At 39.1% G+C, this 15,903-nt stretch overlaps 1 protein-coding gene across 1 annotated transcript; it reads left to right on the top strand.

The window, feature by feature from the left end:
• Positions 1–101: 101 nt before the first annotated feature.
• LOC145460713 (uncharacterized) lies at positions 102–12,412 on the top strand. Its single transcript, XM_081445599.1, has 6 exons — positions 102–1,036; positions 1,922–1,996; positions 2,990–3,224; positions 3,669–3,788; positions 6,885–7,001; positions 10,367–12,412. Exons 1-6 carry the CDS (start codon positions 831–833, stop codon positions 10,721–10,723), a joined length of 1,110 nt encoding a protein of 369 aa, XP_081301725.1. The 5' UTR covers positions 102–830; the 3' UTR covers positions 10,724–12,412.
• Positions 12,413–15,903: the final 3,491 nt, after the last annotated feature.

Raw genomic sequence — 15,903 nt, 5'->3', positions numbered from 1 at the left:
TTCTGCCCGATTGTAATGAGGAAAATGAGTCTAAACAGCTGTAATACATGCCCTATTTCAGATCGAAATGGTCAAAAATCAATATCCAATCAAAACGGCTTATTATTTAGGAGGGAGAACCACCTTCACTAGGTGATCACGACATCATTATCCGTGTTCATATTATTAACAATGAACAAGGAGCGATGTTGACAACAAGATTTTGTGACAAGGCAGTAGCTCTTCACGAAATGTACCCTTAGTAGCCGAAATAAAATGATAGTGCGATCAAATACCGACGTTTATTACAGTGATTGACGAAGGAGTCGAGGTGGATTCCCTCAATGTTTGTTCTTTGATCTTCACGATTACATAACTGCAATGCCTGATATTGTCACGCCACCCAGATCAATATGAGGAATTATTAAATTGTGAATCTGGCCTTAGGATTGCACTCAGCCCACATCACAAATATCCGTTTGTTCTCAGAAAAATGTTCTTCGTAAAAACGAAAGACCGAACAACATCTAGACTTAAAGAAAACTTATTTTTGCCAATTCAAAGGTCGCAACTTCCTGTTTGAAATTTCCGAGAAATAACATAATCGCGTGATGGAACTTCCGAGTATTTTTTTTGTCATAAATTTATTTTATTATACTTTTGAATGGAATGTACCAAATACATCATTAGTGTTACCTATGTGTTTCAAATGGATGATTAGTGTTACCCATGCGTGTCGACTCCATGTCCTTAATGAACCAACTTCCGGCCTTGCTTCTAGGAAAAGAAACATCCGGGAAGTTCACGAGTTTCCTGTAACCACATTGTGTTTGTGAAAATTCGGTTCGGCCATGGCATATTATCGAAGATCACCAGTGTCGAACTCCATTCAGCCTTGTGGAAACGTTTCCTTTAAAGGTTCGAGCTCGTCTGCCAGTGTAAATAACAATGAATGGTCTACAGAGGACCTCATAAAAGCATCGAGACAACTTCCCGTACGTCTTGAGAAATTACAGCAAGAAAACAAAGAACTTAAGCAGGAGCTTCAAAGGTATATGTCAGTCTCATTTATTCAGTCCTTGCATGTTGGATGCTTAACTCAGTGTTAACTGTTTTTAATTGGAAATCTGCGTCCGTAAACGAAACGCCATGAAGCACTTGATCCGGTGAGAAAGATGACATGCAAAATCTGAATTGGACCAAGCATATAATAATATCCATGTTCGGGCGACCGATTTTATCTATAGTTCTAGAATTCCCGATGTGCCTCGCTATGTAAAGTGCGTTCCTTGTAAGAAACAGCAATTGGCACTGATCTCCAATTGGTGTTGTTTTAAAAGCAAAGCAAAGGAAGAGCCACTCGTAAATTTACTATAATCCTCTGGTCAGCTATGCTTGCGTGAACTTAAATATTCGATAAGTGAAAGCGATCTCTTTGAACTGAATTTAATAAATCGTTCGCAGGCACCTGGGAATTGTTTTGAAAAAAAAAAAAATAGACATCTGGCAGTCTGCAATTCTTGTAGCCGGAATTTCCACGTAATATCTCATTTAATTCTTTTTAGAATAGTACTGAGATCTTTGTTTAGGAATGTCGAGCGATTTCAGGTATTATTACTGTATTCGAGAAATTTTCGAGCTTGGGTATCCCATAAAATCTTGATGTTTTTGACAGTCCTGATATTGGATATTCCTGCTCTGACTAACGGATTCAGCTGGAGATCACAGAATAATATTAATAAAAATTACAACTGAAAACCTCTGAAAATATTCAATATATATTCAAAACACCGAGCGATTTTAAACAGTATTTCAAATTTTAAATGAGATAATTCGTGTAAATTCTATAAGAATTTTAGGCTGCCATGTATGTAGTTTTTCCAAAATACTTTCCGGCTGCCTGGTATGTAGAGACATATTAGTAAATCCTATCTCCTAATAGGTTACGTGAGAGTAAGGACAGTTACAGTCATGAGAAGGAACAACTCTTGGCGGAAAATCAAAGCCTAAGACAAAGGTATACATCATAACGGTCTTTTGCACTATTTATTACAAATTAAGATAGAAACTGCAGTTACTCGAGTTTCACGCTTAAAGCGATCATCAGACTGAGAAAGTCTGATGATAAGTTGTACTTTGTATTTCGCTTTACACGTATTTGTATCGAGCACTCGTACGATTGTGTGAAACCACTTCTATTTTCCTTTCCTTTTTCCTTGTTTATACCTATATTTAAATTAGAGAGGCCCCCGTAGGGGTTTTTGGGATACGGGATATTTGGGTAAAAAAAACTACGGGAGACAGGATATTTGAGGGAAAAACTAATGGTATGTGGAATAATAAGACCAGATAAAACAGGAAATAAAGTAAAAAAATCTTGCACCTGGAATGAATGGGATACAGGATATCTAGGCCAAACAATAAGGAGATGTGGGATACTCAGACCCCCCCCCCCTCCCCCCTCCCCCTCCCTTAATTAGGACTCATTTGAACTTGTTTCATTAATTAAACTTAAACGAAGAGAGGTACCTTTCCAGTATAGATGCCGATAAATAGAGGTTGAGGTAATCTTGCCATTGCACTTATTTTGACACCACTATCCTCTAAAATATTGTAAATATTTTGAACAGTTCTTGTCTTATATAAGCAGAAGGAAATGAAAATAGGTGAACTGTAAATGAAGCGCAGATGTATTAACAAAAATATCCTGATAATAAATGTAAAGAGCCTTCCAACTACTCCAATCCCTCGTCAGAGTAATTTACGTAAAGATTTCAAATGAAGCTCTTGAAAATTTTAGTGGCATGCCCCCGGTGCACTGCCCCCGGTGCACTGAAGGCACGTGTGCTATCATAACAAGACACCATTCCTTTGGAGAGACTCTCCTCTGTAGGGGTATATTTTCTTAACCACGATCGTCGTGTTGAGTTACTTCTAAGGTTATTATATTTATTTCCATATTCGTCCTTGCAAGATAATCAGTTGTGTCATACCATGTTGTATTTCCCAGATGTGCTGCCATGGCAGAGAGAAGAGTCAACATGGACCAACGAAGAACTGAAAATACGTTGAGCGCAAACAGGCAGTCCGATCTTGAAAAAGAGTATAAAAATGACTTTAGGGATGGGAAGCGTGTGGATGCAATTGATGTGATTGAGGCTAAACTAAACAAAACTCGAAAAAGAAACCAATTAAATGCGGATGACCAATTAAAGGCGTACAGGCTTGCATGTTACATCTTTGAGGTACCCAGCTATTTTACATTCTGACGGTTTAAACTATTAAGTGAACCTTTCTTTTGTTGTTGATACATACTATCCGTTTGTGTCCCGATGCCTCAGTACCTCTATACAACTGCCGTCCTTTAGAAATTCTAAATTGAACTTATCTCACTATTATGTCACAAAACTGGTGCGGGTGATTCGATGCACTCTGCTGGTATACATACCAAGAACATTAAGAAAAATGTTAAAAGCGTAAAGGTTTGTGTTTGAACCACTCATGAGAAGAAAATACTGATATAGCTTAGGTCTATGGTTGGTTCATCCTAAAGCTAGAACCAATACGAGATCCATTACCCCATAGCAACTAGGGCTAAAGGTAGATCTTCTAACCATGGGTCAATACACCAGTCAGGTAAAGGGCTTTAATTCCTAGTAACTGCTTATTTATATTCTTCTTTTGTATAGATGTCGTATGAATGTTCGCTGAGGGCAAGAGATACATTTCTTACCTTTTATTCATCACTGTTGGACACCTTAGTCACCGACGCTCCCACAATTGGTTCATCGGATGCGAAATATAGAAAGGTTGGTGATTTCTTGTAAACATTTTCGCTTCAGCTGACTAAGCTAATGACAGATACTTCCCTGAAAATATCAAGGATTCAGACACTATAAGCTCTTTTAAAAGTAAACTTAAGTCATTTTATTTTACTAGACTTTTAAATGTTTTTGATGGTGACAATTTTCGTTCTTTTAAATTAATTTGTCCTAAGTGTCCCCCGTGTTAATATTTTCTTTGTCTGTACTTGTTAAGTTGATTAGTATATTTTAGATTGTATTTGTGTTATTTTGATTATTTGATTTGTGGTTAGTCGGGTCAGGGAAGGGTTTTCTCGGGATATTTTTTAGGGGGTTGGGTGTGGGTGTATTAACCAAGTAGGAGACTTACGTCCTATTGTTAAGCACCTGTACTTGTACGAATCCATAAATAAATAAATAAATGGTGCTGTATTTGACGAGATTGAAGTTGTCCGAATTGACTTTAGTCTATCGATCATACCCGCTAGCTCGTGCTTTGTTTCGTGCTAACTTCACTAGTAACAGCAAGCGGATGGAGCATTCTACCCATCAACCCATAGACACCTTCCAATCTTCACGAGGTCTACAAGTCACAGTTAGGACAGTCTTTTCCAGTCCTACAGCTTAGAATAGTCCGATGTCTGGTTATAATGTCGGCGCTTAAATCCGATTTCTCTAGCATGGAATTGCTTATTCCTTTAGGCTCCTCGTGTCCACAATGCTACGTCGGCGGACTCTGTCGCCGTCCTCTCTGCTGTATTCCAGCTGATGTTTGCTTTTCTCACGTCGTCCTCGACTGACCTTTCCCAGGTTTAAACAGGCCTTCCCACCCCTCTTTTGTCCTGTGAATTCCACGTCAAGGCAAGCGTGGTTGGTTTTCCCAGCGTCTGACCTATGCAAGCCAATATCCGTCGTGTTATCTCAGTTTGTGTCTGCCCTTGTCCTGCTCAAACGTTCTTTGTAACTTATCTTATTTGGCCAGTGAATCTAGAGGATCGTTCTGAGGTATTTGTTAGTAGAGCTTTGTAACCTATTCGATATTAATTGTGTTACTTTCCAGGTTTCGAAGCCATGTAGGACCATAGATTTCACTTAAGTAGTAAAGATGCGCAGCTTGGTTTAAGTGGAAATCGATGAGGCATTCCAGACTGCTCTGAGCATCGTAATTAAAGGCTAGTCTGGCTTGGCCTATTTTGCACTTGCCCAGCTAAGTGAAGCTTTCAACATCTTTCGGTTCCTCGCCATTTAACTTGATTTGACCCTGCTGTTTTTTTATAGTTTACACAACTTTGGTTTGTTCTTTGCTCACCCCGAGGCTGGATTTCTCTGCAATCAATCTTGGCTTGAATTTGATTGCAGTGTCTGAGAAAGAAAACATAAATCATCCGCGCAAAATCGACAACCATCATAAATGATCACCGGGGCAGCAAACAGCGTCAACGAATTCTTATGTTCATTTGAAAAGGGTCTGGCAGTTTCCACTGAATTGTCCACGACTTGACGAGAGGATGACTCGTATGGGTTCTGGGTTGGCTTAATGAACTTTAATGGAATTACATAGCGGCACGTGATTTGCCAAATGACGTTACTATCAACATTGTTGAAAGCAGTCGAAAGCGATCGAAAGTCTACCTTTCGTTGCACTAATCAATGATTATCTTAGAGTGGTAATTTGGTGAGTGCAGGATCTATATTTCTTATGCCCTGACTGATTACGTCGCAGTTGTTTGTCAAGGGCATCTTTCAGCCTTTCAAAAACAATGCGGCACAATACTTTGCTGGCAATTAAAAAAGAGTGTAACTCCGCGCTAGTTATTACAAAAGCCTAGATCCTCCTTTTTAGGCAGCTTCACCAGATGCTGTCCATTGTGGTGGAACCTTCTCTACTTCCAGTGGATATGATTGTAGCATTTCTGTTGTAATGCAAAGATCAACGTTCAGTGCCTAAGGCGGGATGCCGTGTGGTCCTGCTGCCTTCCAGCTCTTTAATTTGTTTAGGGCTCTAACAACCTCTGCTGTAGATGCCATCAGAGGTCCTTCCGTATGAATGCTCCCAGGCATACAGAGGTAGGTGATCTGTTTAAGATGTCATGGGATTTGCCCAACTCGCTCTTTGCTCTGGCTTTAAGGAGATGGTTCTGCCTTCCTTATCCTCGACTTAGTTTGTCTGTTTGCGTCCCTTTCCCGACATCTTTTGGCTATTTCATATAGCCTTTGTATGTTACGCTGCCCTGCTGCATTTTCAGCTTCAGTGGCCACAGCATTGTTCTCCTTACATCCCTGTTTAACCGCGAATACCTAGGTCTCTCTTTTTGCCCTTTTTACAGCCGTTGATCTCCTTCTTGAGGCATTTCCTCTGCGTAGTAAAAAAAGATCCGAGATTCTTTAGACAGCTGTTCCTTTCGATTACTTGCCGCTCTACCTAAGACCTCATCGCATGACTCTTACCACGTCTTTTTTAATCTCGCCCAGTGATTGTAAGATAGGTGGTGATCAGAGGCAATTTCTGGCCCTCTCTCTACTCTCACCACCAACAAACTTGTCCTCCATTTCTTTGAATTTGTAATATGGTCACACTGTTTTGAATTCCGTCCATCCCGAGATATCCATGTGGCTTTGTAAATGGCTCCGAAGGGAAAAATGCTTCCACCGATGACTAGATCACTGAAAGTACAGAAATTGGTGAGCCACTTTTCAATCTCATTCATTCAGCCTACCCCATTGTGGCACATGACCCTTTCCTTGATAGCATTGTCAGGTCCCACCTTGTTGTTGAAGTCAAACTTGATAATTTGATATCTCGTCATGGCATATGATCTAGAACGCCTTAGAGACTACTACAGAATATTTCTTTCTGTAGCATTACGCACCAAGAATTACAGCTGCACTGGATAAGATGTCAAAACTTAAACAGTCTCGTCCGAAGTAAATCTGTTATCGCTAGGTGAATCTAATTATCATGAAACAAGTACAAATATCAGGCAACAAATTGAAAAGAGAGGACTCTGTTCTCAGGGACCCAAGTGATAATTTCTCTAGTTCAGAAACACAGATTTTTTTTAGATATATGCCTTTGTAATAAATTCGTTGTAAACGTTATAGCTTCATGATTTCAAGCCATCGAGAACCTCCAGAGCTGTAATGCAAGAGTCGTCAAATGAGGTGATGGTCCACGTGAAAGAGGCAGCTAGAAGTCACAATTTGGAGAATCTTGTAAAGGTGAGGTGACTTTCCGTCAACAAATCAAAAAAATGTTTGTAATAGATGGGAGCCAAATTGTTAAGAACACAAAATTAAGTTGCTCAGAGTGTTGCGTTAAGACCAAAACTTACATAGGGAATGCGACGGGCTTAAAATATGCCTTCAACTTTTTTTGCAACATAAGTCCAACTCATCAGCTTGGATAAACTCAGTACATTACAAAAAAAAACAATATTACTTTAAAACGAATATTTAACAGTCACTCTTACAATACGATCATTGTAATAACCTTTCTTCTTTTGATGGGGTAGTAACAGTTTCCACCACTTTCCAGCAGGTATACTTTGATTTTTTATTTTTACACTCTTTATCAGGTATATATTCAAAGGAGCTTCAGTAGGAAACTTTCGGGGCGTGAGAAAAATAAAAGAGCACATTTCACGTGAAGGAAACCTTATCCAAACAGTTCACAATAGACCATATTCGTATTCTCGGTGCGGTGATGAACTGGAACTAGCTTGTAATAGAGGCTCGCGTGGAGGAAAATCATTAAGAAGAGATTTATGTCAGATGCATTTGATAAGACTTTCCGCATTAGCCTCAGTTGTAAGCTAGTTCAATTCCAGTAACGAAAATACGATTATGGTCTGTTCGAATTTATGCATCACGCTCAAAACTTCCGTCCCCGTTTTCAACCAATTAAATCCTTAGTTATATGACAATATGAATTGTATTTCAAAAACCTGTTTACAAGGAATTAAAGGTGCCTATTTGAAACAATGTGTACAAGAAATGGCTGTGATTTTGTTCTCAAAATCATTCCATATTGATACTCTGCCCGGAGCCACAGAAGAAGTCATTTTCATCTTACTTTTTATCTACATATGTTTGTTTGTTTGTTTTGTTTTGTTGCATCATTGTTAAGTTGTGCTACTTTTCGGGGTGCATTGCTTTCAAAACCTATGGAAATGGTTTGAGTATCATTTAAGATCCAATTATTGGTGAACAATTTTTTTGCTTCCATCATCAATCGGAAAAATGGAAGTTTGACATTGCCCTATAGGTCGTGCATATGCTGTTTTCCAGAGGCACTGACCGGAATTTGTACCATTAAGCTAGCCCCACCCTGGGGCATTCGCAACGTTTTTGAGTTATTTTTTTGTAAAAAAAATACCTCTTAGTCGGCGCGTCGGGTATGTTATGGACGGGTCAATGGGTGAGTAAGTGAGTGAGTGAGTGAGTGAGTGAGAGATGTATGTATGTCACACCAATCAGATTGGATCTACTATGAACAGCCAATCAAATTTCTTGTTGTAAAGGTAAATGGTACGTGAGAAACGCAAGGTATGTATAAACACAAGGACTTTGGTAATTGAAAAGTAAAGAGTGACGTGTATGTTGCCGGTTTGTGATTTTAGTCTGGTTTGGGGGGGGGGGAGTGTGACAGTTACATACGTACATTGGGTTGTTTTAGAGTGCATAATTTTCAGTGTAATGGTGGCTAGTTATGAACGAGATGAGTCTTGAGTTTTGAAGCAGTTCATGAGTAGTAGGCAAATGGCACGAGATATTTTTATTTTTAATTACAAAGGGTAACTTGATACTGTTGTTTTTCACAAGGAGTAAATTCAATTAGAGGTCACGAATCGCCGGTTCTAGTTCTTAGGACATGTTTTAGAGGAGACGAGACTATTTAAATTTGAAGCAGTTCTAACGCTTACAATAGTAAGTGCAGGTAACGATTGTTTTGTTCTTATTGCATGCAAATATAACGAGATATTTTTATTTTTTAGTTGCAATGGGTAATTTGACACTCTTGTTTTTCACAAGGTAGTAAATTCAATTAGAGCTGACGAATCGTCGCCACTTGTTCCCACGAGATGTTTGCTATTTTTAGTTACAAATGGTAACTCGACACTTTTGTTTTTCATATGGGAGTAAATTCAATTAGAGCTTACAAGTTATCGGCTATTGTTCCCAGGATATTAAACAAAAAAGAAGCTTTCCTTTCTAGAGTGTTTTTACGCCTCTGCAGTAGCAGTTTAATATTTTTATTTGATGGGCATTTTATGACATTCTTTTCAGTCCGATATTTTTAAAGGTAAAAAGTATGAAAACTGTTCAAATGTTCTTTGAAGACTGTGTGGCGCCAAGTTAAAGTGCAATTTAATTAAATCAGACTTTCAACGTGTCAGAGAGGATTTTTTTCTCTTTCTTTAAATTTTCGGTGAAGTAGTGTTGTTGCGTTGTGTTGTGTAAAAAGGGTAAACTTACTACTCGTATAAAATGCGAAAAGTTCTCTTAACTTGTGTATTTTTGAGCAAAAATTCCTCTTGGGGGCTGGAAGGGCTCCCGAGGGGGTACTCTCAGAAAAATTGGTTGGGGGTGTGCGGCCCGCTTCCCAAAACCCTTGCCCTATTTATGACCAAAATCTGCGATATTCCTTACCCTATTTATGACCTGACCAAAAATTCGAAACCCTATTTATGACCTGACCCTCAAATCAAAACCCTGTTTCAGACCTGCGTTATAATTAGCTCCCTAGTTCAAACCAATGTTAAATTACCGTAAACTTATAAATTTGTGAAGGGCTTTTGTTGATTTTCTTTTCGATAATGATGAAAAAGTGGCTTCTTCTTAAAGCATACCCATATCAAGGCTAGAATGCAAAAACCGTACCCTATTTATGACCAACATGGCCAAAATCAGCTAAAATCGATACCCTATTTATGACCAAAACGGCTGAAAACCATACCCTTCGGGGCCGCACAGACCTATATAGCCCATATAAGGGAGTCCCCTCCCCCCCCCCCCGGGGGAAGGGCTACGTGATCGGTGAGTGAGGAAGTTATGCATGTGAGCGTGTCAGACCAACCACAGTGTGGGTTGTATCAAAGAACGAATAAAATTGCCTGTTAGAAAATAAGATGGTATCTACATTAATCTGGAAACGTGTCAGATTACTGTAGTTTGTTCAGTCAAACATTTTATGGCTTACTATTTAGTTATCTTACCATTACCGATGTAACATCGTATGTACATCATAAACTCCCAGTTTCTTTCTTGCTGTACATCGCAACCAAAAAAACTTGTTAAATCAACCAAATCATTACTGTAAACAGTTCCACTAATGCTCCTATCTCCGAGACTTATAGTTCACAAAAAAATAACTCTTGCACGCCTTGTGTGCCTATGTTTTTTGTTGTTGTTGTTGTTGTTGTTGTTGTTGTTGTTTTGTTTTGTTTTTTTGTTTAAAAAATAAATTTAAAAAAAAATGTAAATGCCAGCCAGGCGAATGCCCTGGGAGGGGTAGGATGAGCAGACTTGGAATTGACGGAGCTATAAGTTCTTTGCTAATATATTAATTATATGTATCTTTCTAGATGAATAAGAAGGAGATCAAAGAGAAATGGAAGGAACAGTATAAGCAAGAGAATCTTCCGAGTTACGATAAAAGCCTTAAGAATGAATTGAAAGATTACATTGCATACTGCACCCGATTTGCTTGGCGTATTGTGACTCAAGTGCCACCTCTGAAGATCGACTACAGGAGTTCAACTTATAATTCTGCAAGTCATAATGAAAGCCAGGCATTCTCGTCGTATGCTTCACAGCACCCGCCCGGACGTTGGGCCAGTAGGCAGGAACGTCCTAAAATCGTTAAATGTTACGTATGGCCTACATTACATGATTTTGATGGCAGGGTAATAGAGAAAGGAGAGGTCGTTTTGGCAGAGTAAAGTGCTGGTTGCTTTGTCTCTTTCGTTTAGAATGCAGTTTGTCAATTTAGTATAATAAGAAACGATACTATGTACGTGGTTTTGACTTTATTCGTGGAATCAAACTTCTGATGATTCTCAGATAATAGTCGTTGCACGCATTTATCATACAACTCGTGAAATGTCCTTGTATAATATCCGGGCAAATCAATAGATACACTCGCTGAACATTTCATGGCTTCCCTATGAGAACTCAGCCGCTTGCCATGGAAAACGGTGAGACGTGCGCGTGCGGAAAAAAAATCTTTTGCTCTTAACTGCACACGGGTAATATAAAACTTTATATTTGCTTGAATGCAGCAACGTAATGTAATGAAACCAGAAGGTAATTGCTATTGCTTCCTTCAATTCCTAAGTTAGCACTAGTCCATTTTTCATAGTGAATTATATGCCTAGATCGAAATGCGAGTTTGAAAACAAGTCAGTGTGGAAACACCAATAAATAATAACATTACAGGTACTTGTGGACCATAATCCAAAATGGACAATTAATTTTGGTTGAAATGGTTTGGTTTCTTCAGTTCAGTTTGTTCTTCAGTTGATTTCCTCTCTACTTTTTACAAGAAATGTCATCATTTAACATTAGGAATATCAAAATGCTATTATTGTGATATTATCATAATAACTTGATTTGTTTTTTTCTCAAGCATCTGAGCGGGCCGGTTCCTAAATCCTCGAATTTGATTGGCTAATGATACGCACGTGACCGGTCCAGCTTTTTACGGTACGGCCCACAGGCCGGATTTTTTCCCCGCTGCCTAAATTTCGCTCCTAAAAGTTAGCGGTAATCGTCAATCTTTTGCCTTTTCTACACATCCATCGACGATTAGTCAACGCAAGTTTATCTCTGCTCACTTTGAAATGGCAAGGAAAGTCACTGTAAGTAAATTTAATTGAGTGTTTCGAAGTTGTGAGAGTTTGCTTGATTGTTTGTAGCTTGGCGCTGTAATGGCGCGTAATCCTGTGTTTCTCTCGCCGTAAAATTTGAGTCAATTTCAGTCGAGTTTACCTCTCTGATCGTTGCTGTATTTAAGAGAATTTCTGTGGAATACGTTTAACGAATTTCCTCGCTTTCTTTCGGTAGAAAAGTCTGATTTCAAGTGATTTTAAAAGCAGCGACTGACAAATTGTTTTCGTAGTAAAACTTCAAACTTCACATGAAATTTCACACCACAAAAACAACTTTGGAAAACTTAACTGGTGAAATAAATGCAACTAACACAAAGCAGTTCGAAAAAAATCTGTTCCTTAATACATATTTCTTTTTCTACTATCCGGGTTACCCACTCGTTGCCAAGATTTTTTACAAATCGTTAGTAGACGGCGCGCAAGCCGATTCAATGACAAGAATTGCGTAAACAAACCCATCTGTAATATGTAAAACCAATTTACTGCAGGAAAAAAAAATAAACATGTTATTTGCGAGTCTATCTTTTTGTCGAGGGTCGACGGTCGACGGTCCCATGTCGAGGGTCGAGAGTCGAGGGTCGAGGGTAATATCTTTTTCTGGGTTTGTTGTTTTACTCCTTATTGTAGGCTCGATTTCCGCCGCTCAGTCGAGTCCGATCTACATGTTCTTCCCCGATTTGATTAAATGTAGTCTTCTCGATTCAGATATCTTTTTGGGTCCCATGTCGAGAGTTTAATAATATATGACAGACCTGATGATTTATCTATAACCTTCTATAACATTCAAAGTCCGATTTTTCATGTGACTTCATCACGCTGGATGTTTTGGCCGATGTACTAATGTCATCAACTTTGGCTATCCGCGTAGAAATAAATCAAAACATTAAGTTTTGCTGTTGTAATTTCTTCAACAAAAAGATAACACATAGAGATAACAGAATGTGGTTCGCGTTAATATTTGTATTGATATTGACAATGTTGTGTCAAAGTGCCTCACTCGCTTCGAATGTCACATTTTTAGCTTCAGATTTTTCACGGTGGAAAACAAAGAACAACGCCTTCCCTGGCTTCGTTTGTGTACCTTCTTTTCTATGTCGCTGTAGTTGTTTAGGTCGTGTTACTACCAATGCGATTTCGTGGAGTGTTGACTTCATTGCTTTACAGTGTTATTGACGGACCGCAATGAGAAATATTCCTTTGCCATCTATCAAACAGGAACTGTAGGTGAAATCTGGAGGCGATGGAAGCTTTGGAAGCAAATTTACGGTTATTTTCTTCCTTCGGTAAATTCCCTGTTAAAAAAAAAATATCTGTGAGTTTTGCGATCTAAATTATCACTCTCCTTCGGTAAACTTGCAGGGCTTTGTGATCGGTCGCGATGAAAAATATCTGTGAGATTTGCGAGCTTATTCACCACGTTTAAAGGATGTAGCTTGGCTAGAAGACGCTCGGTTTATTTTTCTAATTTTCCATACATTTGTCTGTAAATTTGGCCGGGTGGACGCCGTTCGCGGGAAAAAAACTACAGACAAATGTATGAAAAATTTAAAAAATTAACTGAGCGTCTTCTAGCTAAGCTACATCCTTCAAACTTGGTGAATACAATCTTCCACCTAGTATTTTATACCTAGTCAGAATGAATGATAGGAAATAAATAGAGGAATTTAAAACATATTAGACGTATTCATGGAGAAACTTTTCAAGCAAAATTTCCTCTACGTGTTTATTCAAAGAACTATTTTCACTCGGGAGAAAGCCAGTTCAAATCCAGTTCTATTTTCGCGGCGGCCGTTTCTAATGCTGCTATTTCCCTTTTGTCTCCTGAAAATCCTGTTTTTCATCTGGATGCCTACTCAACTATCCACAGAAAAACACTGACTCACATTTTGCCATTCGGCAGGTGCGAACTGTGTGATTTCTTTCATGACAATTAAGCTTACATAGCGTTGACTGGTAGTTCCAAGCGCGGAAGCTGCGTCTCTTATCTTGGCGGAGGTTTCTTCAAGTTCTTATCTTTTAGCGCTTGCTTCCTTAAGTTTAAACTTTAATTCTTGCCTCTTTTCAGGGGCACCCAACGACCGTTTTCTCTCAAACGCTTTTAAACGCTCACCTGTTTTAAGGAGTATCTGGAGTACTTTTAAACTTCTGTAGGTTAATTTTAGGTTGCGCTAAACTTTATCTGTTCGGTTATTCTAGGGGAACTTGAGTATTTTCGAATATATTAGGGCTTTTTTGTCCACTCCCCGAACACCTTAGGACTTATCGCCTTTCGGAAAATGACAGCTGACCTTTTTTCGGCACCCAAAACGACATTTTTTACAATTCGAAAACAACAGACATTAAATTTCTCATATCACGAAAGTTCGAGGTGACAATTCTCTTCAGAAAATCAGAGGGGATTAAAGGCCTTCCGAACAGATAATTAACCGAAACGATCCGCTGGGTGCCCCTGTCTTTTCCTCAATGAACCTTTCACATGGGCTAAGTAACTGACGCCTGCTTGTCGGAAGAGAAACGTCGCTCGTTTTCGGCACTCGATACTCGTCCGCATCATTGTTCGGTTCAGCCCGTCGTGGAGACCCTTTTTCGTGCAGGAGATTTTAAATTTGATTCAGGGCTTTGTAACTGCTGTGTTGACGCTGTTTGACGCGTCAAGCCGCTTTTTACTCTCTCATGCGTTGTTAGCCGAGCAATCATGTTCAAGACTAGTCTTTTTTACCTTTTGTGGCCTTCAGGGAGAAAATGAAGATCATCTTCAGCTAGATACAGCGCGGATGTTGAGGTGAACCCTTTCTTCCTTAATTCCCCTGGATATTGTGAAATTTCACAGTCGATATCCGACAGAAATTCCTCTATTGATTTCCCATAATTCATTCTGATTTTCAAAACTGCAAAAGACAAAATGCCTGTATGCGTTGCTGACTTTGCTCCTCTTCAAGTGTTTGCGGAGTGACGCCAAAACGTTCCCAAGTGGGCGGGTAAACTTTGAAGTTTGATTGTTAAAACTTTGAATTTTGATTTACCGACAGTTGCAAGCGACGGTAAGACCTTTTCTGAACGTTTCCTCCACAAGGTTCTTCCTTTGTAATAGCTAGTAGTTACAGTGTAGTTACGGCACGTATTTCAAAAAATTTATTGGAAAGTTCGACTGATCGTGTGACAGGAAGTCACGCCAACATTTTACCAAATTAGGTTTGATGTTAATGACAAAACAAACACGCTTCAATGTAGTGAATGGGGTTGACAAGCCTCCGATTCACGACTCCTATGGTTTGTGACATTTGGAAAAAAAAAAAAAAAAACTCAGAAAAAATATTACCCTCGACCCTTGACCCTCGACCCTCGACAAAAAGATAGACTCATTATTTGCCGGCTTAGGGTCGGTCCGTATAGTGAAAAACTGTGACCTCGGGCTTGAAAAACTGTATAGTGAAACGGTGTAGTGAAAAACTGTGACCTCGGCCTGCGGTCTCGGGCAGCATTTTCAAGACCTCGGTCACAGTTTTTCACCATACGGACCTCCCAGCCGGCAAATAACATATATATACTGCCGTGAATTATCGAAAATGTCACCGAATGATGTTCCGCAATACGACACCCAACTCTGTCTAAACCCAGAGATTTTCATTTTAGCATGTGAGGGTTGAGTACAGGGCAAGCGCAAAATCGTGTGAGATATCCAAACGTATAAAGGGTAACCTATATCAGTTTCTTTCCAGAATATCCACCACCTTGATATTTTACAAATTATTCGAGCAAAATTAGACATGGTGATCCCTCGGGTGAGACTCGCGATGTTCATAAGTTTTTCCTGTAGAACCCTACTTATGTCAAGTAACCTAGAAGGAAATTTTCACGATATCTCCAAAACCCCAAATCAGGGATTGTCAATCGCTCCAGCCAGACTCGTGAAAGGACCGGAACAACAATACATCAATTTCCACGTACTACTATATTCGTTATGCGCCATTTTGGAGTCCAATTTTTAATTAAAATATTTTTAATCCTATCAACCAAATGATAACAGCTCATCTGACGCAGCACGTAAAGAACCGCAACACGTAAAGCAAATATTTCGTGTTGATACAAATGAACTATGAAGGTGAAAAATTATAATTTTTTCCCGATTTTATGCCAATTAGCCTTTGAGCGACGTCATGACTTGCTTGAGTGTGATGCTTAAAAGAACCACGATTTGAAGAAGTGTCATATAGTGGGATGAGGATGGAAAC

This window comes from Orbicella franksi, chromosome 11, assembly GCF_964199315.1.
Source record: "Orbicella franksi chromosome 11, jaOrbFran1.1, whole genome shotgun sequence".
In the NCBI taxonomy this organism is placed as follows: Eukaryota; Metazoa; Cnidaria; class Anthozoa; order Scleractinia; family Merulinidae; genus Orbicella; species Orbicella franksi.
This window is presented reverse-complemented; position numbering and strand designations above follow the sequence as displayed.